The sequence below is a fragment of the Wyeomyia smithii genome, chromosome 1 (genome assembly GCF_029784165.1).
Source record: "Wyeomyia smithii strain HCP4-BCI-WySm-NY-G18 chromosome 1, ASM2978416v1, whole genome shotgun sequence".
Classification (NCBI taxonomy): domain Eukaryota; kingdom Metazoa; phylum Arthropoda; class Insecta; order Diptera; family Culicidae; genus Wyeomyia; species Wyeomyia smithii.
This window is the reverse complement of record NC_073694.1, coordinates 132,467,991-132,492,257: the sequence shown is the minus strand read 5'-3', so window position 1 is coordinate 132,492,257 and position 24,267 is coordinate 132,467,991. Positions and strand designations below refer to the sequence as shown.

The window sequence follows — 24,267 nt, the reverse complement described above, 5'->3', positions numbered from 1 at the left end:
TTGCTTCGATTTTTCGCACAGCGCCACTCGTAAAACGAGCGATAAAGGATATCTTGTTTAGAGAGCGACGGAAATGCTTAGTACCTAACAATTTTAAAACAATAATATTGTGTGATCTAAAAAAAAATCGGTGGAAAATAAGTTCAACTGTGAAGTTTGTTGGGGTAAAGACATGATAAAACTTTAACTACTGGTTTAATTTTAGTGGTTTTGTTTCGAGCTGTGTGTGCTTATAGCTAATTAGCTAGAATTAGATTAATGCTGAGTACAGCTACTTGCTCGATATATGATTGCTCCAATAAGAGTAAAAATAATGTATTGCGTAATTTAAAAAAAGCAAAGGTCTGATCTAAAGATATAACCCCAAAATAATGCAAGTTTTGTTGTTCAAACAAGAGAAAGTTTGAAATGCTGGTAAACTGTAGTTTCAATCAGTCAAAAATATCAGGATTATAACAAATCTTGATATTTTGTTACGAACTTTTTGTAGGTTTCAATTATCCATCGACTGCGAACGGTCGCAATAAATAATCGCTACATTGTCCGAGTAACCAACGTTTTGCCTTTCTCCTAGATGTATGTGCAACTTTTTTTTCTCACTCACTTTTCTCAGAGATGGCTGGACCGATTTTCATAAAATTAATTGCAAATGAAAGGTCTAGTTGCGCCATAGGTTGCTATTGAATTTCATTGTAATCAAATTTTTAGTTTAGAGGTTATGTATCAAAATGTAAAAATCACGAAACATCAATATCTCAGAAACCACACAACCGATATTAATAAAATTGGTTTCAAATGATCGGCCCCCCTCCAGAACCTTGAATTTCGTAATGATTGAACATATGGTTCAAAAGTTATGTAAAGAAAAGTTATCCTGAGGTTGTTTAAACTCACTCATTTTTCTCAGAGATGGCTGAACCGATTTTCACAAAATTAGTGTCAAATGAAAGGTCTAGTTGCCCCATAGGTTGCTATTGAATTTCATTGCAATCGGATTGTAACTTTGTCCGGTGTTCATGAAAATGTGAAATCACATAATGAAAGTAAACATATTGACTTCCTCCTAACGATCACTGGCTAATTAAAAAGTAGAAAAGTGATCCAAATGGCCGAATGTCATATACTACTCGGCTCAGTTAGACGAATCGAGCATTTTCTGCATATAAGCATGTATAGGTGTATATGTTTGTGTGTGGGTGTGTACGTGTGTATGTGCACCTTTTTTCGCACTCACTATTCTCAGAGATGGTCTGACCGAACAGATTTCAATGAAATTAATTGCAAATGAAAGGTCTAGTTGCCCTATAAGACCCTATTGAATTTTATTGTAATCTGATTTCTAGTTTAGAGGTTATGTATCAAAGTGTAAAAATCACGAAACATCAATATCTCAGAAACCACACATCTGATTTGATTAAAATTAGTTTCAAATGAACGGGCTACCTTAAAAACCCTCAAATTTTGAATTTTATGAAGATTGAACATGTGGTTCAAAAGTTATGGAAGGAAACGTGTTCTGGAGACTATTTAATCTCACTCATGTTTCTCAGAGATGGCTGGCCCGATTTTTATAAAATTAGTGTCATATGAAAGGTCTTGTTGCCCCATAAGACCCTAATGATTTTTTTCACAAACGGATTATTACTTTGCCTGTTATGTTTAAAAATGTGAAATCCAGCTATGAAAAGAAACATATTCCAAGACAACTTACTTGGACTCACTCATATTTCTGTTGATATTTTGGTTGACCCGATTTCCACAGAATTAGTATCAAATAAAAGGTCTACCTACCTCATAACACCCTATTGAATTTTGCAGTAATCGGACTGTAACTTCGTCTGTAATGTATCGAAATGTGAAAATCACGAAACTTCATTGTCTTAGAAACTACACAACCGATTTGAACAATAGTGATATCAGATGAACGGGCTAGTTAAGGGTTAACTGATGAATTATGATTGAACACGTGGTTTCAAAGTTTGGCTGCCCCATACGTTACCTTTTCATTCGATTGTAATCAAACCTAAGCAAGCGTTATGTTTTAATTTGTAAAACAACGAAAGTCTATTATCTCAAGTATAACACGACTTATTTGAACATAACTAGTGTCATACAAATGAGTCATCTCTCAAACTTACAAATAACAAACTTCATAACAATTTGATATGCTGTTTAAAAGTTTTAGAAGGAAAAGAAATTCAGAGACTATTCAACACTTTACCTGCTTCGATCAATATATATGGCCTCAACATGATTTAAATGTGGTATCGTATTATCTGAACGTTCCCGGCATCGCTCGTGATTAAATTGTTCGAAATTAAGAGTCATTGCTTTTATTTCGCTATTTCTTAAGTACTAACATTACGTCAAATTTCATATTCTATACTTTAATTACAACAGCAATATTTTAGAACCCAAAGAGTGGATAAACATTTATTGGATTTAAGCATTCATGTAAATCTATTTTTACAAATAATAAGTTTGAATGAGAAAGGCTGAGTCTGACCGCTAGGTGGATTAATTTAGGTTTTTTTTCTTCTACTCGTGCCGCGTGTGAATTATTGCCCGGAATATCACCATCGGACACTTAGGTGTAACCTTTAAGACATCCGTGGACACATTTTGAATCTGCATGAACAAAGTCTTGTTCGATCTTGTTCGACTTGTGTTCTAAACTTGGTCTCGTTAGTGGTTAAAATATCAAAATTCCTATCGAAATTACTTACTGATTATTACAAGTTACAGCAAGTTTTGTAGGTTTTTTGGCAGAAAAAAACAGAATTAGTTAGAATGTACAATATTTTATCAATTGAATAACAAATTTTGTTACAAAATATGCTTTAAAAAACACATTAACATTCAAGTGTATGATAACAGAGTTTGATATAATTCTGTAGTTTTTTATCATTCTGGCATATCAAGAATATTACATTCATTTGGTTTTCTTCGAGCTATTGACAGAATCTACACACTTTTACATTGCACTTTTATAACATAACTAAAAGTGTAATGTAAAAGAATATTACATGTTTCGTTATTTCTATCAAGTTCAAGTATATTTGTGTTACACGTTTGTTATTATCGTTTGATCGGGTATCCTAGCCAATAAAAAACGTGGAGGTAGTCATCGGTATTTGTGTGGCCAGAGTTGATTAGTACAAGTAGTAGTAGTAGTAGTTTTTAAATAGTTTATTTGACACGGCACGATACAATTTATGTTTAACTGAGCCAAGTACATTTTTTTTTAAATTCTAAATTAGCAGGGAAAAGAGGGAGACCTTTTTTTTATTCTCGCGGCCGACTACGAGCTAGTGGGGATTTAAGGTGAGAGGAGGGATGTTACAATTTTGTTTTTAACTATTTTATATTACAGAATGTATTCATTTGTACGTGGCTAACCAGTGATGTTCTATTTAAGCAGTTTTGGTCTGAGGTGTCTGCGTAAACATAGAGATGCCGAGTCTTCGTTTTAGTGTCTCCAGCCGGGTATATTATTCTCTTTCAGTTTGTGACAGAAATTGTATTCTAGCAAATCAAATCGAAAGAAATCAAATTTTAATGCCAGCATTTTTTATAAACCCGTATAGCTGTGTCATGTACTGGAGATCACCGCTTCCCAGAATGTCTCTAACGGGTACGTTCGGTTGTTTTCCTCGGGCCCGAAGGGAATCTATAAGCTCAGACCTAACACCACAGTATTCGGTACACGACCAAACAACATGCTCGATGTCATGGTAGCCATCGCCACAAACGCAGTGATTACTGTCTACAAGCCCTATACGAAAGAGATGCGTGTTTAACGTATAGTGATTGGACATAAGTCTGGACATCACGCGAATGAAGTCCCGACCTACAACCAACCCCTTGAACCATGCTTTCGTCGATACCTTAGGAAAAATGGAATGTAGCCACCGTCCCAGTTCATCTGAGTTCCATGATGATTGCCAACTGTTGAGTGTTCTCTGACGCAAAATGCTATAAAATTCATCATAAGCAATTGGTCTTACATAAATATCGCCATCAATAGCACCCACCTTAGCTAAAGCGTCAGCCTTTTCATTGCCCGGAATGGAACAATGAGAAGGGACCCACGCTAAGGTAACCCGGTAATTTTTATTTGTTAAAGCACTTAAAAACCGCCGTATTTTCCCCAGGAAATACGGGGTGTGCTTCACAGTCTTCATCGATCGCAGAGCCTCAATGGCACTGAGACTGTCTGTGAAGATGAAGTAGTGGTCTATGGGCAGGGTTTCGATGATCCCAAGAGAGTACTGAATGGCAGCAAGTTCTGCGACGTACATGGAAGCAGGAGCATCGAGTTTGTAGGAGGCGGTAAAATTTTCGTGGAAAACACCGAAGCCAGTGGACTCATCAAGATTAGATCCGTCAGTGTAAAACCTTTTATCATAACTAACATGTTTAAACTTACTGGAAAAAATTTTAGGGATCTCTTGGGGTCGCAATTGATGCGGGATACCAGGAATGCCTTGTTTCATGGTGGTGTCGAAGAATATACCATTATTAGAAGTATCTAAAAGTGCGACATTGGAGGAATCGTATGAAGAAGGATTAATATCTTGAGCCATATAGTCAAAATATAAAGTCATAAATCTGGATTGAGATTGAAGGTCGACCAACCTCTCGAAATTTTCAATTATTAATGGGTTCATAACTGTGCATTGAATTAGCAACCGGTAAGAGAGAAAACGATGTTTCAACGGAAGAATACCCGCTAGCACTTCAAGACTCATCGTATGGGTCGACTGCATGCAACCTAAGGCAATACGCAAACAACGATACTGTATTCGTTCCAGTTTGATCAAATGTGTGTTTGCTGCGGAGCGGAAGCAGAAACACCCGTACTCAATTACAGACAATATCGTTGTTTGGTAAAGCCTTAGAAGGTCTCCTGGGTGGGCTCCCCACCAGGTTCCGGTAATCGTACGAAGAAAATTAATCCTCTGTTGGCATTTTTGTGTCAGATACCTAATATGACAAGCCCAGGTGCATTTAGAGTCGAACCAGACCCCGAGATATTTAGCGACTAAAACCTGAGAGATCGTTTTACCCGTTAGTAGGAGCTGCAGCTGAGCTGGATTATGCTTCCTAGAAAAACGACCAGCTCAGTTTTCTCCAGAGAGAATTCGATACCCAGCTTAAGAGCCCATTCAGACAAATTGTCTAAGGTATCTTGCAATGGTCCTTGCAGATCGCTAGCCTCGCTACCAGTAATGGATACAACGCTATCGTCTGCATGTTGCCTTAGCGTGCATGAATTTGCAAGACATTCATCGGTGTCATTGACGTAATAATTATATAAGAGAGGACTTCAACATGAACCCTGGGGAAGACCCATGTAACTAATTCGGGAAGTTGTCGAATCGCCATGTGAGAAATACATATGTTTTTCTGACAACAAATTGAGCAAAAAGTTATTCAAATTTGGTGAAAGTCCCTGCGAATGAAGTTTCGCGCTTAAAACTTCTACAGAGACAAAGTCAAAAGCCCCCTTAATATCCATGAACGCAGAAGCCATTTGCTCTTTTCGAGCAAAGGCTAGTTGAATTTCAGTAGAAAGCAACGCTAGGCAATCGTTCGTCCCTTTGCCCCGGCGGAAGCCAAATTGAGTATCTGAAAGTAAACCGTTTGTTTCGACCCATTTGTCTATCCGTAAGAGGATCATTTACTCCATTAATTCCCGGAGGCAAGAGAGCATCGCAATCGGCCTATATGAATTGTGATCAGAGGCAGGTTTCCCGGGTTTCCGAATAGCAATGACTTTTACCTCCCTCCAGTCATGCGGAACAATATTTAGCTCAAAAAACTTGTTGAACAAATTCAACAAGCGTCTTTTTGCAGAGTCGGGTAGATTCTTCAACAGGTTGAATTTTATTCTATCTAACCCTGGAGCCTTATTGTTGCACGACAGGAGAGCCATTGAAAATTCCAACATCGAAAATGGAGGCTCTTCCGTAGTTACTAAAAACGTGTCGCGAAAGGTTTTCTGTTCCGGTACAGAGTCCGGACAGACCTTTTTGGCAAAATCGAGTATCCAGCGATCTGAATACTCCTCACTCTCATTCGAAACGTCACGATTCCGCATGCGCCTGGCGGTATCCCAAAGAGTGCTCATCGCTGTTTCCCTCGACAACGCGTTTACGAACCGCCGCCAGTACCCGCGTTTTTTCGCCTTTACTAAGCTCTTCATCTGCCTGCCCAGTGCCTCGTACTTTCGAAGCAGGTTGACAGTGCCGTACTCCCGGTAGTCCTTATATGCCGCGGACCTTCGCACGTACAGCTCAGAGCACTCTTTGTCCCACCATTTGTTGGGAGGGCGCTGTCTAATCGTTACCCCGGGTATCGGTTTCGTCTGAGCTTGAGTCGCGGCGTCGATTATCAAGCCAGCTAAGAACGCGTATTCTTCCTCCGGAGGAAGTTCCTCGTGAGTCTCGATAGATTGCGCTATAATAGACTCATAACACTTCCAATCAATATTACGTGTAAGGTCGTAGGAAATATTGATTGGGTTCGGGGAAGTTGAACCATTAGCAATTGATATAACGATTGGAAGATGATCACTACCGTGGGGATCGTTGATTACTTTCCACTGGCAATCTAACGCTAGTGATGTCGAGCAGAGGGATAGGTCAAGCACGCTTTCACGTGCTGGAGGATTAGGTACGCGTGTCGCTTCCCCAGTGTTCAAAACTGTCATATTGAAGTCGTCGATCAAGTTACAGATTAAAGAAGATCGGTTGTCGTCGTACAGCGACCCCCATAGCGAACAGTGAGAGTTAAAATCTCCCAAAATCAAAAAAGGTGCGGGAAGCAATTCTGCTATATCAAGGAGTTGCTTCTGTTCAATCCGCGCGGATGGGGGAATATATAACGAAACAAGGCAAAGGTCTTTTCCTTTTATATTCGTTTGAATGGCAACAATTTCAATATTCGAGATCGAGGGGAGGTCGATTCTGAAAAAAGAATAGCACTTTTTGATCCCTAAAAGTACCCCTCCACCGTGTGAGTCTCGATCTCGACGAATGATGTTGAAATCGTGGAAATTAAGTTGGTTATTTGAATTGAGAAAAGTTTCGCAGAGCGCGAACGCATCACAATTGTATGTGTTTATCAAATGTGAAAATAAATCAAATTTGGGGATGATACTTCTGCAGTTCCACTGTAACACAGTGACAAAATTCCTAACCTCTTTCGACGTATTAGTCATCGAAAGATACGATAGCTGAAATAAGGGGCCAAGTTGCTGTGAGTTGCTTCAAATAGGTTTTCACTGTAGGGAGAAGGGCAAGAAGAATGTTTTGAAGGGGATCTGGTATGTTGAATGTTTTAAATATCCAGTCCACAATATCAGAGAATTTTATGATCCCTGTTTCTTTTATGTCTTCTGATCGAGAAATGGGTGCACGAGGGGTTTTTGGTGCCCCAGGAAGCGGTGGGTACTCCTGGTTTGATTTGAAATTAAAACCGGGGGGTACTTGCTTCGGTTTTTCTTCACCGCTTCCTTTCTGTGTTGTCTTATTGGTCATTCCGCTAGGGGTTATCTTACGACCTTTGCGAGAAAGATTAGGAGAGTTGAGCATTCTCCTCTTCCTAGATCCCTCTGGCAAGGCATAAGAACACCCTTCGACGGGATCGTAAGATGTACCCTCTTCGGTTGGCAAAAAGGAAAAGATGTTTCCTGTCGAGGGTGGCTCAGCCCTCTTTAGCATTTCTGCAAAAGAGCGCTTGATCGTTCCTTAAGGGAACGCTTAATTTTTTCCTCGCGCTGTTTGTACGCGCGACACGCCGAAAGGTCATGCCGAGTTCCCTCGCATTAAAGACACTTTTCAGTATCCTCACTGCAAGCGGTCTCAGCATGATTGCCTCCGCACTTGCTGCAGCGTGCCTTTTTGCAGCAGTAGGTGGCTGTATGACCTAACTGTTTGCAGTTTTGGCAATGCATGACCCGCGGTACAAACAGGCGTACAGGCAGACGAACCCTGTCCAAAGAGATGTAGTTCGGCAGTGCGGATCCGGCGAATGTTACACGGAAGGAATCCGAAGGGAGGAATTTCTTCTTCCCTTCTTCGATGGATACTGAATGTAATTGCTTGACATCCAGTATCTTTACATCTTGAATCAGGGGGTTCTTGAAGCAGCCAACCCCGTGACGCAAAATGTCATCGACCGTGAGGCTTCCTTCGGTAACCACAACGTCGATCTCCACGTCCTTGGCAGGGATGTACACGCGGTACTCCCTTGTAAAGAGCTCGTAGCTTGCTTCAAGCTACTCACGACAACTCGCAGTTTGTTCGGCCTCACCTTCGTAATCTCGGTTACGGCCGAAAACTGTTTTGCCAGGTCCTTGCCTATATGTATAATGTTAAGAGGCTTCTTTATGGGCCTAAAGTAAACTACGAACGGACCTTTCGAAGCATCTGGGTAAGCTTTCACCCGTGTTGCCGGTACCCTTGGTACGGGGCTAGGTAGCGGGGAAGGTTGAGGGGAATTGATGGGGGAGATCTCAATCTCTTCCCATTTGTTTCCACATCCAGGAATAGTTGCACCTGCATGTCGTCCATTTTGCGGGAGCGTTACGCTCTACCGCACACAAACGATAAATATTCGAATGTGGGGGGGTGGGGGGATCAAGTAGTTGATATTAAATTTTAAAACAATTTTTCAAACTACAATGGATCAAAATAAAAAAAAGACAGTAATACTAATACTAATAACAATAGTAATAATAGTAATAATAATAATAAAAATTATAACAATAATAATAATAATAACAATAATAATAATAATAATTATAATTATAACAATAATAATAATAATATTAATAATAATGATAAAAATTCTAAAGTGAATACTTCACCGAACGTCTAAGTCACGACCTCACGGCTGATAGTTGGATTAATCTAGTGTCTCCGCAGAACAAACAATGACGATCCAGCTTCGTGTTGTGTTGTGACACAGTGGCTGTATCTTACCCTCGACCTTGTAGATGCCACTTGTAGTTGACTTCCACTCGCTCGATCGTATGATGGTCCGTGCTGCTAGCGGGGTAGCAGCGGTGCGGGAGAATTATTTTTGCTGATATATCAGCTGCGTATCAGATCACTGGCGGGGTAGCCTGCCCCTACCAGTGTGCAGAAAATGTTTCTGCCGATATATTGCAGGCTATTGTTATCGCACACAAGAACTAATCGAAAAAAAAAAAACCCCTACGATAACTCGTGTATTGTTATTTTGCGAATCAAACGGAGATAAACAATTTGCGTCTAATCAATACGAAAGCAAAACAACGAATGAGTAGTAGTAGTGCTTTTTGGATTAGTTCTGATAATCTCGTCGCTTTCAATTACTCTTTAAATAATTATCTACACCAAAAAAATATTATGTTTTGTGTTTCTTTATGTAAAATAAAGCAAGAGAAAAAATAGTTTTCAGTCACAAGATTTTATACTTGATAAAGTGAAAATCTGACAATATCATCATCCCCGATATTATGTCAATTTTCCTGCAGTTTTCAGAACACAGTAACTGAACTGACTCGTCATTGGAATGCAACTGAGTGTACAATAATGATAACGTAGCTACAATATAGAAGTAACAATAAAGTAAAATATCAATCCTCTCTATTTGTGAGAAACTCATTCAAGTGGTTTAGGCAGAAAAGCTAATAAATAAAAAAGTTTTTAGAAGAGGCCGGGCTAAAATCAGCTCTTAAAAGATTTTCATTCTTCTACTTATTGTTTTAGTTTCTAACATGGTATTGTTTTCGATAAATCCGTGTAGGGCCAAGTTTTATGTTGAAGCGAGTTTTTGGATAACATGTTTGTTTCAATGGTGCGCTTGAACGCGAACTTTTCTTCTGACGCATTGTTGCTCATAAATCCTTTTTATGCAACCTCATCATTTTCCTCCCGCCGGAATGCTGCGTTGCCGCCACCGTCGTTGTCGTCGTCGAGTGGATCCTTTTGGTAGCGTTGTCCCAGACGCGCAGTTCTGTGGTCGGAGTACTCGAATCTTAATGTATAGCGCTCACTACATGTAGGTAGTTCTACATAAATTTCCAACTGAGAAGCCAAACGATGGGGATGGAACAAACATATTGCATTCGAGGGAAAATAGTTTCTCTGGAAAACTCAGAAAAAGCGTTGTCACAGCTTCCATCAGAAACGGTACCCCGGAGTCGTTTGTCATTTATATTGGTTCGTATTCTATGTGGCTGTAGAATCCGAGCATAGATTGTATTATTTAGCTGCATGCTTGGTTACACAAATGTTTAAACATGGTTTTGAAGGAATCATGCTTTGACTTGGATTACTGGGCTATCGGTACAGCATAGTAGTTCGTTGGTCAGGCAGATGCTTTTCGTTTGCACACGAGGATGATATGCTAATCGTTTGTACATAACGAGCTACTTTCGAAAGTGGCTTTGGTGGGTGGTTTGTGAATGACGGCAAGGATCAGAAACCGGAACAAATTGAACACTGCAAGCTCTCTAGGTGTATTATAGGTAAAGATGTGTAAATGAAGCAAACCAAAAGAAATCTCTTACCCCCACTCAACAAGGAATGCTAAGCTAACACTTAGGATCCGAGAAGACGAAAAAGTGAAAACACGTAAAGCATCATCGTCGATGCTGATATCCGCATGGAACTAAGCAAACATTTTCAAGCTTGAAGCGTTTATAGAGCATAGCCGAGGTCGAGATGAATAGAATTTTGGTAGCTTATGTGTATTGTAGTCACAGCAAAGGATGAATCAATTTTCAAGCAGCTTGAATGCTGAAACGGATTTCTTGCGGAAAGATCGGAGCGGTCAATGGAACGTAACAGGAATGTATGAATGTATGGTTCAGGGGTAAGGTAAAAGTAAAGTTAAGATTCAGTGCTCTGTAGTTCAGCCAATCAACCGCAGAGCATTGAATAAAGCAAGCATTTTGATTTCTAAGTAGATTTCTAGAGAAACATTTCAAAAGGTCCTATCTGCTTTGATCGATTTTTTGATCGATCACTTTCATTCAATCACCACAACTTATCAAACACCTTTTATGACACGTTATTTGCACAAGTTGATAGCGGAGGGATCACTCTTGCCTTCTAAACAAAAACTACGCTTGGGCGAGCTACTAAAGTTGAACCATTACCAAAATCAAAAGACGCTTCGGAAAAACGATGAAAGCAGATAGGACCTTTTGAAATGTTTATCAAGATTTGATGTACAATATGTTTGATTAGTGAACTAGTAGTTTGGTTAAGCTCTCAACTAGAGTTGCATCGAATTGCAATTTTATTTTAGTTTAAATTTGAATTCGTTATTCGATTGAACCGAATATGTCCAAGAATCTTGATTTCTATAAAAACTGTTAAAATACGTTTGAGGGAAAAAACGTCGTGGTGGCAAGTACTCGTATGACATGTTTGTTCAAGAATGTATTCAGCATTTCTACCGTCAGAGGAAAAAGAATGACGTCTTACGGCAACATATATAGGGGCACAAACCGAAAATATCGAGAGCGTCACGAAAATCGTCCACTTTTAAATGGTTAAAACTTAGTCAGTTACCAACCGATTTCCTTCATTCTTATAGCAATCGATTGCAAAATAATCTATGTACCCGCCCAAATGCTCAAAATTTTAGTTGGATAATTCGAAGCATTGTAGTGAAAATTGTCTTGCTTTATTGAAGTGCTGATTTCGACCTTTGATTGGTCGCCTAATGCTCCTTTCCCTAACACGGTCGACAGAATATTATACCTAGTTAACCATGAATGCACTATTTGGGCGATATAAAAGCCTGCTTCTGCTCAACCCAACCAGTTTACTAGTGTATGGCCACTAGCACAGTCCTAACCAAGTAGCCGCAGTATTGGCAGCGGTGACTGCAGCAGGTATCAGCAGTGGTAGTGGTATCATCAGCACTTTACACAGCGCTAGATTGTGGATCTCCCTTCTATGTGGGAAGCACCTTCGACACACAGAAATGTCCCCAGTTTTGTGAAAACTAAAACCAACCGTCCCTCTAAGGACGACCACATTTATCAAAACTATTGAGGTCTATTTTTATTTGGACTTACAGTTGAAGATAAGTAACAGGTAAACCCTGAATCATGCAAAAAGTAGATTAGAATTAAATTTTAGCACATGCGAAGAAATAATATTTTTTTAGAGTACTTTAGATAAAATTGAGTTTTAGCACTACTAGCATTGCTTCAGCTAGTAACCGAAAAAGTTTACCTACTGCACGCACTATTAAATGAGTTATGAGCGCTAAGAAACTATTTTCTTTTCATTGCAGATTGCCTTTCACTTGATGTGTTGGTTGACTTTCGTTCTGTTGTTTCCTCGGTAGCATTTTCTACCATTTTTAGAACTTTTATCAGCTACTAAGTTGTCCATAACAGATAGCAGATAAACGACAGATTATAACAATAGGCGCGAGTGCCAGAAAAATCTTAACTACTGCACAATCAAATAACTTCACAATATTCAACACACTTTCTTTTAATCTTTCTTTCAACGAGGTCGACATAAGAACATACCGATCGTATTCCCAAACCTATTTCAAGAAATACGTTTTATGCATTTTTAACCCTCTAGTGCCCAGTGCCGCCTTTGGACGGTCTTCAGTTGAACCTCCAAAAACTCTTCGATCATAGAGGAATCAGAAAAAAGGTCAAAATTTTACAGAAAAAAAGAACAAAAAGCCAGAACGGTTTGTTTGATTGGTAGAACGTTTTCAGTTGTAAACAGTAATTTTGTTCTCCCAGAGAAAAATATTCACTGTGAGATAAACAGAATTTAACCCTCTAGAGTTCAAATTAATTTTCAGACGGACTTCCAAGAAATCACTATAAATTTTATAAATATTTCTTAAGTATTGATTGAAGCTTTTTAGAGGTGTAACTGAAGACCGTCTAAAGGCTGCACTGGGCACTAGAGGGTTAATGAATCAAAGAAGAAATTAAATTAAAAATGTCGATTATATCAGACTCAAAAAATATTTTCGCGTAATATATTTGGAACGCGTTTTTGTTTATTCAAATGAAGGAAAAAATGGTTTCTTCTGTATAAACGACTTGAACGATATTTTACGGTCAACATGCACATTCTCAATTGTTTGTTAACTCAAATAAGCCTTTTTAACAATAATATCTTCAAAGTACTATAATTTAAGTGCCCTTTCATGGCTTTTTCACGTATTTTTCCTAAGGACAATATATAACTTGAATCTAAATTGTTTTGATCAGCCCATACTAAGGTATGTTTATGTTTTCAATTGCACAAAATTTCTCGCCGATCGGTGCAGTAGTTTCCGAGCTTATTTGGATCGGACAGGACTGCATTTTTATATGTTTAGAAGAAGATTACTCCTTGGTTCATTAGTTGAACAATCGATGTAACATTCGGTGTTAAGAGAAAAGCTTACGTATCAATCCGTGGTTAAAAATCTGATTGAAAAGTCAGGCTCTCCTAGAAAGGTATTGCAATCACTGGCCAAACCAAGCGTATAAAAGTGATTCGAAGAGCCGTATGTCATGTACCATGACTCAGTTTGACGAACTGAGCGTTTTTTATATTATATGTGTGTGTATGTCCGTAGATATTCGAGTGTGTGAATGTATGTTTGAATATGTGTGAATACTTGGTATCAATTTATATATTTTTCTGAAATTCGATTGTGTTTGTATCAGTTCTCTCCACTTGATCGATTGAATCGTGTCTTCATATTCTTCATTTTCATATATTTTAGAAACGTGATAAAATCGAAATACTTTCGGTGATGAACTTGGGAGGGATAAAACGAAACGTAAAAAACACCGTAGCCGCGTTATAACCTACACGTCACTGTATTCAAAAAAACTCTTTTTTATGAATTTATTTTTTTCTTTAGAAATTACACACTGTAAGCAAACCAATTACAGTTAGCTGATTTTGAACAATGGGCCGAAAAAAAATTAATTCATTTGCAGTCTATATATATTTTTTGGAAGTACAATATTAATATCTACAACTTTGTCGTAGACACTGTACCGATTAAACAATGCTTTTAGATGCTAGATATATTTTTATCAATCATAGACACTCGGTGGTGGAGATAATCCCCAAACCCCGGATTTTTGGCTGACCTAAATCAAAGTCAGGATTTTAAAAATAAGTCGTGATTAAAAAAAATAGTACAAAATGGCATCTTTCGTCCAAAGAAACATCTATGCAAAGTTTCAGCAAAATCAAAAATGACAGTTGAAAAAAAATTGGTATGACAGTTACAAAAAAGACTGGTACGCTTAAAAAAAAACCTAAATTAATCCACCTAGCGGTCAGACCCAGCCTTTCTCATTCAATTTTTTATTTGTAAAAATAGATTTACATGAACGCTTCAATCCAATAAATGTATATTCACTCTTTAGGTTCTAAAATATTGATGTTGTAATCTTTACATATAAAAATGCAGTCAAGTCTGTCTGTCTGTCTGATCCATATAGGCCCGAAAACTACCGAACCGATCGACGTGAAAATTTGTATGTAGGGGTTTTTGGTGCCGATAGAGGTTCCTATGATAGTTTGAGACCCCTCCCTCTTCTGGAAGAAAGGGGTCCCATACAAATGAAACATAAATTTCTGCACAACTCAAGAACAAACCAAGCAAATGAAACCGAATTTGGCATGTGGATGTTTTAAGGGGTAACTAATATGTCCATAATAGTTGGGTGAAACACAAATTTGTGCACATCTCGAGAACTAATCAACCAAATGGAACAAAATTTGGCAGGTAAATGTTTTTAGTGGTAACAAATATGTACAAAATGGTTTGAAACCCGACTCCCTCTTCTATAAGGGAGGGATCCCATGAAAATGAAACACAAATTTCGCACAGCTCAAGAACCAATTAAGAAAATACAACCAAATTTGGTATGTGAATGTTTTTAGAGGTAACAAATATGTCCATAATGGTTTGACGCCCCTCCCTCTTCTGGAAGTACATGTTTCTTCACAAATTTTTGCACATCTCGCGCACTAATCAACTAAATGGTACCATATTGGCAGGTGAATGTTTTTAGTGGAAACAAATATGTTCCATAATCGACCTCAGACAACATTTTGGATTGTAAGATGGCAACTTCCGGTTTCTGGAAAACAGCCGAAAATGGCCGATTTCCACCCAATATAATAATATCCAGATCTAGAATAATACACAGGAGCTAAAATCGACCACAGATAGCATTTTAAATTCTAAGATGGCGACTTCGGTTTCTGAAAACAGCAGAAAAAAACCATACACCACCCAATATGAGTTTTTCTTTAACCAGTATGCCGTTCAAAATCCAGAAATTGTCTCCAAATGCCATTATGAAATCCAAAATGGCGACTTCCGGTGTCGGAAAAACAGCGGCAAATGACCAAATACCACCCAATATGGGTATTTCCGGAACCGTAATGATGCACTGGAGCCACAAATCGACTTCAGACAACATTTTGAATTGTAAGATGGCAACTTCCGGTTTCTGGAAAACAGCCTGAAATGGACGATTCCCATTAAATATTAGTATTTCTGGAACCAGAAAGATGCACAGAAGCTAAAAATTGATCACAGACACAATCTTGAATTATAAGATGGTGACTTCCGGTGTCTGGCAAACAGCCGGAAATGACCAAATGCCATTCAATATGAATGTTTTCGGAACCAGAATTACGTCCAGATGACAGAACTTGATTTCACAGGCAATTTTAAAGTTCAAAATGACGACTTTCGGCTTCTGAAAAACAGTCCAAAGTGACCAAATATCACCCAATATGAGTTTTTCTCCAACCAGTATCCTAAATACCATTTTGAAATCCAAGATGGCGACTACCGATTTGTGAAAAACAGCCTAAAATAAACAAATACTATCCAATATGACTATCTCTGGAACCAGAATGATGCAAGTAGCTAACAATTGACCTCAGGCACCATTTAGAATTGCTAAATGGCAACTTATAGGCAACAGTCGGAAATGACCGAATAATACTCAATATGGATATTTCCGTAAACGTGATGATGCATAGAAACCAAACATTGACCCTGGACACTATTTTGAATTTGAAGACGACCACTTTTAGTTTCTGGAAAACAACCAAAAATACCTCCCAATATGGGTATTTCCGGTGTCAGATTGATGCCAGAAAGTCTGCTGATAATGACAGAATACCACCCAATATGAATATATTCAGAATAAGGGCGATGTACAGAAGCCAAAAGACGAGGATGTTGTCATTTCGATAAAACCAATCATTTCAAACGATTTGTTATTTGACTTTGATCATATCCTATGGCCAATTCGTCGTGCATTTGCAGACTTCAAACAAACCGCAAGGAATCAATGAACTTGGAACGTTCAAATAGTACGACACCACATTTAAATTATGTTGAGGCCACATATATCGATCAAAGCAGGTATAGTTTTAAATAGTCTTTGAATTTCTCTTCTTTCCATAACTTTTGAGCCACATATCAATTTGTTATGAAGTTTATTTGTAAGTTTGAGAGATGACTCGTTCGTACGACACTAGTTATGTTCAAATAAGTCATGTAATCTTTGAGATAATAGACTTTCGTTGTTTTATTAGCAATTTAATACATAACGGTTGCTTAAGTTCGATTATAATCAAATGAAATGGAAACGTATAGGGCTGCCAAACTTTGAAACCTCGTGTTCAATCATAATTCATCAGTTAACCCTTAACTAGCCCGCTCATCTGATAATAATAATCAAATCGGTTGTGTAGTTTCTGAGATAATGAAGTTTCGTGATTTTCACAAGTCGGCACATTACAAATGAAGTTACAGTTCGATTACAGTAAAATTCAATAGGGTCTTTTGAGGCAGCTAGACCATTCATTTGACACTAATTTTGTGGAAATCGGGTCGGCCATCTCTGAGAAAAGTGAGTGAGTCCAAGTAGTCTTCGGAATATGTTCCTTTGCATAGCTGGATTTCACATTTTCAAACATAACAGGCAAAGTAATAGTACGACTGCAAAACAAATCAATAGGGTCTTATGGGGCAATTAGAACTTCCATTTGACACTGATTTTATGAAAATCGGTACAGCCATCTCTGAGAAACATGAGTGAGATTAAACAGTCTTCAGAATACGTTTCTTTCATAACTTTTGAACCACAAGTTCAATCTTTATGAAATTCAAAACTTAAGGGTTTTCTAGGTAGCCCGTTCTTTTTAGACCAATTTTGTTCAAATCGGTTGTGTAGTTTCTGAGATAATGATGTTTCATGATTTTCACATTTTTGAACATAACCTCTGAACTAAAAATCCGATTACAATAAAATTCAATAGGGTCTTATGGGGCAACAAGACCTTTCATTTGCAATTAATTTCATGAAAATCGGCCCAGCCATCTCTGAGAAAAGTGAGTGAGAATAAAAATCTGCACATACACACACACACACACACACACACACACACATACACACACACATACAGAAAATGCTCGAGTCGAGTGATATATGCCATTCGGCCCTTTGGAGCACTTTTATACTTTCGGTCTTGCAAGTGATTGCTATACCTTTCTAGGAGAAAGGCAAATATACTCAGTTTACTAAATCATATAAGTGTGCGACGCACGGTGCTCCCACAAAATGTTATTATAAAAAATGCACCAAAGGATCTGAGTACACCATTCGATTCGTCATGACGTCCTGAATCTCTGGTCAAACGACGAAATACTAATTGTAGAAATACTTATTGTAAAGGACGTTTTTCAAGCACCATTTCATGAAATAACTTCTAACATATTTGCTAAACAACCCAATATTTCATAACATTTACATTTGATGGAAAGATTTCTTCAAAAATCTTACACTGCACAGTGGTCTGAACTCGAAAAACCTCACGGACAAAAGTTATAGACGAAAAACTGATTTTAAAGAGGAGTGTTCCACAAAAAAAACTCTGTTTTGTCGTGTCCAACGTACAGATAGGACACCGCAGTATTCAGCAACTTTTTTTCTTTTGAATTTTTCTACAACTTGGTTGAAGGAAGCAATCTGGTGAGTTTAGACCACTGTGCACTGTGAGATTTTCGAATAAATCTATCCACCAATTGTAAATGTTATGAACTAATGAACTATGAAATAGTTCTGTTTTTACTGACACCGCAAGATTGAATTCAGCTCAGTGGAATTTAAAAGTACTCATATATTCAGACAACATTCGTTATTCTTAGTTAGAAAACTCTCAAACGCTCGCGCCTTCTAATAGTTTCATGCAGGTGGATTATGGGCTATCATAAAAATGTGTCTAGCCAATTTAACTTCTTAATGAGCCTCAATTTGTTGAAAATACGTAGAAAACAAAACTTGATTTGAAATTGAAAGAAAGAAAGCTTTCAATGTGATTCAAATGTGGATGAATCCATTGAACCTCGAAACTAAAATGTTAGCTTCAACATGACATGTTGACATAATCGATAGTCGACGCTTTTTTTTAATGCTGTTTTATTGCTGTCAATTGACAAGCGGTACTCATTATGTACATGCTAATTTTTAGTCGCGGTTAGAAAAAAAAGATGTCTGTACAGTATTCATTATACCACATGTCAAATCATCAAACCTCAGCTATGTACCCAGCGTTTTGAAATTCATTCATCACTTTAATTGAAAGTATGTTTTTGCAATTGTTGGAGTTTACTATCAGAAGACAATTAGTTACGGTCAAACCTTATTAGTGCTAACAGCTGCTATGTCGGTGGGACAGAAGGAGTCATCCCGAGTCTTTTGTCATAATAACTTTCAAGTTCCTCGCCCGGAGCTTTGCCGTGTGCTTCTAATTGCTTTTTGCTCGCCTTCAGAGTTATGTGTGATACACTAGCAGACTTCCGGAGTTCAACAGCGTGGCAATAATATTCTTCTTTATTTCTCTTCGTTTCCAATTTCAGTTTTACCAATCTTCTGGAGCCCGACACGTACCCACAGGCGCCATCCAGCAATGATTACCCAGCGATGGGCAGTTTTAATACCATTCGTTGCGATAGCGCTGCTGCTAGAGACATGTAAGTACAAGAGAACATGTGCTGCTTTCTTCGTATTTTCCGCTCGTCTTGCCCAGTCAAGAATAAGTTCACATTCGATGTTGGCTATTTTCCCAACTCTCCATGATACAGGATATTTTATTGCGCCCCTGTAGCCTTTACTATGCTATGAACTTAAATTTCGTGCCGCTACAGTTCGTTGCCGGGCCAGGTCACTGCCGATATGATATTGGCAGTCAGTTGGTGGCCACGACTTGCTAGGCCAGAGGAAATGTATTAGCAAAGAAATCGTGCCAACTCAAGTGGAGCGTTGAACCGTGAAGGGAACAAGACGCAACCCTGTACTGGGAGAAAAACTTCTCTGGCTTACCGAAACATAGATTTGGTGCAAGGCGTTTCTTTTTCATGGTAGCGGTTTTCGAGAAGCGAAAGAGACACTTGGTTTTGGCTTGCTCCCTTTGCGGACTAGTGTTGTAGCTAGCCGGACGTGCACGGGAAAAAAAAGATCCGTGCAATTGGTTTAACTCGACCACGGTTGCCGTGGGAATAGCTCGGATCGATGTCGATTAGTTCCTCAGTACATATAGGTTTTAGATAATGCACCAAGCGTACGTGAGGTGTTATGCACTGTACATCGTGGTACAGGTTGATTGTGACTTTTTGAACACTTGTAAGACTGCAATATATTTTATCTATGGTTTATAATTTGATAGTGTTCAGCTTCTATGAACACCAACAGTGAAGTGAAATTATTAGTTCAAACAATGATGAAAAATTATATTTTATTGAATATAAAATTATCGTTTAATAATTATTGTTCTAATTTGAGCTAAATACTTTTGTAACAACCATAGTGTATTTATTAATTACACTGGTAAACATAGGTTTTACTCTAGAGCTCAAACTGAAAAAATGAAAGATCAAATCTTTTCAACCATTCCTGTGAATTTTGGTGTCCCTAACAAAGATAACATTTTTAGAGACTTAAATGAGTTATTCCGTGACAAACCTGGCGAGCAATTACTTTGCGACATTTTGCGTACTACTTCTGCATTCACTTTTATTTTAGTTTTTTCTGATTTCTCTTTGAAATTTTCTTCCAATGTTGTAAACATGGTTGTAGAATAGATGTTTCAGACCATTTTTCATCAATAATTTGATAATTTCTGTTGGTGTATACTCTACTTACTACGCTAGTCGACAAGGTTTACTGGTTTGGACATTTTCATCTCTTTGTAAATTTTTTAATTTGAGCTGTGTTCTGCGAGGACAATAATTTTGAAATAATTAAAATTACGAGTGTTATTGTTCGGATTGCAGAACCATCGGGGAATATGCCTTCTTTCGGTCGACATTTTGAAGTTTAATTAGCTACCATTAGCTATTTCGTCAAACTGTTGTAGTTTTTCTATAATTAAATCTTGAGTTTACTCAATTGTTGACCTGTGCATTTGCCAGATGTATCCAATTCTGACGAATATTTCCCACCTACGTAACATTAATGAGGGCACGTAGAGTACAGCTATCTTAACTGAATGTTGGATTAATATTCTTTTCTTTCCGTCCCCAATATTTGCAATAACGACATATGACAGAGATTGTAACATACTCATTCAGTAGGTATATAGCCACCAATCCACTCTTATTTAATTATTTTGAACTGATTTATTACAAGTTCTTAGTTCGGGCTTTGACGAAATAATGACAATTTTTTCTATGACAGTTCTTAAGTGTTAGGTGTAAATTTTTGCAGTTGCTTTTTCCTATGGAGACGCACGGTGGTTATGGCGGTCACAAAAGATTTAAACATTTCTATCTCCAAAGTACGCAGCTGTCTCCATGTTAGAGGCGGCGTACAACAGCGTCTGACCCGGAGCGGGCGGCTGAATCATGAAATGCTGTATCCCACCAGCTACACCTAAGATGGCAGTCCCATCAGCAGGATGTAGGTATCGCGACCATGGTAAGGTAGCATACCGAAATCTCTCCTTACCACGAATAACGAAAACAGAAATACGGAACGGAACTTTGGAGTGAAGAAATAAGTACCTTCGCGAAAAGCTTATTTTTTATATCAAATTTTCTGAGAAATCTGAAAAAATATCAAACAATAGGGTCTTCTGAATCTCTCTGTGATATGGCAAACAAACGGTTTGTATTATAATTTTCGTATAGTTATTGTTACCTAAAGTATAGTTTGATATTTTTCCTGGATAGGTCCATTACTCTTCTTCAGTTTGATGCCAAACCCTCCTAAAACAATATCGAAAAGATCTAGAATTTTAAGTTTCCGTTTTATTCGGCGGACTGTAATAATACAAGGAATAAAATCAAGATCCTCCTGTATCGGTTGTATGGCCACGAATATAAACCACCTATGATTTAAGGAAGAAACAAACGACAGAACTGGCTCTCAACGATGGCAATGACAGTTGTGGCGTGCCGCCTGGTTCACCATTCTCTACTATGAAAGCAAAAGCAGTAAATGTTGAGACAATAAAGTGACAGGTTTATTATTGGTATTGTCGTAGTCGTACTGCTCTTTTCTGTTTCGTGGGTCGGCACTCCCTCGCCAAGTTGGCATGTGTCGCCGACGGGCAAAGGATTTTCTGCCGCTTTGCTCATCTGCTCATCACGTCGTTCACCATCCGCCGAGATCTGCACTATAGAAGAAAAACCATGCAAAAAGTCCTCCGCTAAAATGGTGCAATAATGAGGTTTGCTGCTATGGCATTTGAAGAAGTGAATACTTCAGGCTGTTTTCGGAATTGCGAGTGCACAGTAGCTGTGAAAAATTTTGGGCTCGTCATCGTTCCTGCTGTACCAGACGTCCTGTTTGTCTGTCGGTTCGAGTTCGAGTTAGGGCAAGGTCACAGATATACAAAATAACGAATTGTATCATGTCATTGTGATCAGAGTTTGTTTGATCTCCATGGGACTAAATCAAATCCTCTGTCATGTCGGACGATGTTTGTGATGTAACAGGTCAACATACTCTGCTCCCCATGGAGGGTGAAACAACCCGGTGGCATCACTGACGTTTACGAACAAAACAAATGGAGCTATCATGAACTGGAGAACTGGATCAGTTTTATTTTAAAGTTGACAGCTGGTTTATCAAAACACGAAAAATACAGTAGGCGGTGCACTGCAAAAGATAATTTCTCTACGCCGAAGAAACATCTTTTCTAACAAATAAACCATCATTAGGTATGTGCGAATCACAACAAATGAGGTATTTCTTTATCAAGTAAATTACGGCGGCTTCAGGAAACAAGGTCGATAACACTGGGCTCGAATGAAAGATCGAATTTTGTCATCACAGATTGTTTGTAATTTATTTTTGTTCTGGAAATCAAAGTGTTCAAGCAACAATAAACGAGAAAGGCCAGACACCGCAAGGTGGATAAATGGGTCAGTTCTTGTTTTTTTTCTGCAGATGACAGTCTTGGTGAAACAAAAATATTGTTGTTTGATATGTTCCGTCATATTTTGTTATTTTTGAATAGAATCGTTAAGTAGGATAACGGGGGTATTTTGGCCCACATGCATATTTTGGCCCACCCGGTAACATTTTACGCATTTTATCTGATAAATTCAATGAATATTAGAAAACTATGCATGCAACATTGAATAACACACCTAAGAATCAGACTACAGTATAATTTTCGGCGAAAAACTGGCTCTAGGCAGTGTTATTTTGGAATTAGTTCATACATATTCAAAGTCATGGCTTAGTCAACCCAAAGTCAAAAGGAAGTGGTAATATACAAGTCAATGTCCGGAAGCTATTGTAACAAATATGTATGCTTTTGAAACAATCGTTGTTGGAATAACATCAATAAAATGTCATAGAAACAGTTTGTATACTCTAACATGTTGGAAAAAGTTGAAAAAGTGGTTAAACGCATGGCCGAAATATATTTGCCTCTTTCTAAAGCAAACATATTTTGGCCATGCCAAGTTTTGACATCTCATTCTGTGCCGAACACGCATCAGTACTGGACGTGTTTGGTGATCGGTCCGATAGAGTATAAAACGAAGGACGTGTGAGCAAGTGTTGGCATTGTTTGCCTGGTCGAGTGAGGTAAATCCGGGTTCAGGGTCGTTCCTTTGTGCAACTGTTTCGCATCGTGACTGCCAGCTGGTGCGTAAGCCGATTTGGCTGCTGGCTGGATTGTGCTACAGCAGTGGACGAGACACAAACGAGGAAAAAGAAGAAGCCATCAGTGTCAGCGAGTCGTATCGCTGTGTGGAGTGATCTCACACCTGGCTCGCTGCTGGTGGCTGTTTGGTGCTGCTGTATTGGTGCTGCTGGCTGTAACGGCTGCTACTTCGAACGATCGGACAACCAACCTTACTGGAAGGGAGAAATAAAAAGGTACGTGTTCTTGTCAGCGCTAGTGCGCTAGACTTAAGATGGATGTAGATCCCTCGCCTCCCGCGCCACCATCCCCGAACCCCTCTGACCCTGACCCTTCTGTTACCCCCTCCCCTGTTCATTCTTCAGTCCCCCCTCGCCCCAGGCTTTACCCAGACGGAGCCCAGGGCAGCTATACTGTTTATTTTCGGCCAAAGGCAGGACCGAAATCGAAAAAGTTGAACCTCTTGCAGATTTCTAAAGACCTGACGAAGGAGTACAAGGGCGTGACCGAAATTTCCAAGGTCCGGCCTAACAAGCTCCGTGTCGTGGTCGGTAACCTGAAAGAGGCCAACGATATAGCTTGCTCTGAGCTCTTCACACGCGAGTATCGCGTTTACATACCCGCACGAGACGTGGAGATCGACGGTGTCATAACCGATTCGAGTCTGTCCGTCGAGTGTATACTGCAAAGTGCCAAAGGGTGCTTTAAGAACAAAACGTGTCCCGAAGTAAAGGTGCTCGACTGCAAGCAATTGCGGTCAGCATCGATCATTGGTGGCAAAACAGTATACACTCCGTCAGACTCGTTTCGAGTTACGTTCGCCGGGTCTGCACTACCAAGCCACGTCTCGATCCACCGGGTTCGTCTCCCTGTGAGGCTCTACGTGCCCCGCGTCATGAACTGCCTGAATTGCAAGCAGTTAGGCCATACAGCCGCCTACTGCTGCAATAAGGCACGTTGTGGCAAGTGTGGGGAGTCTCATGCGGAAGATTCTTGCAGTGTTAACGCTGAAAAGTGTATTCACTGCGGAGAAAATCTGCATGAGCTCTCGACATGTGCGGTGTACATGCAGCGCAGGGATAAAATA

At 38.9% G+C, this 24,267-nt stretch overlaps 1 protein-coding gene across 8 annotated transcripts in view; it reads left to right on the top strand.

Annotated features, from left to right (window-relative positions):
* LOC129717991 (cadherin-87A) overlaps positions 1-24,267 on the top strand; it is a 434,657-nt gene that overhangs the window by 231,888 nt on the left and 178,502 nt on the right. For all 8 annotated transcript variants that reach the window (XM_055668357.1, XM_055668359.1, XM_055668354.1 and 5 more), the window contains one exon: positions 18,943-19,056. In XM_055668357.1, coding sequence (XP_055524332.1) covers positions 18,993-19,056 — 64 coding nt within the window. In that variant the 5' untranslated portion in view covers positions 18,943-18,992. The remainder of the gene's footprint in view (positions 1-18,942; positions 19,057-24,267) is intronic.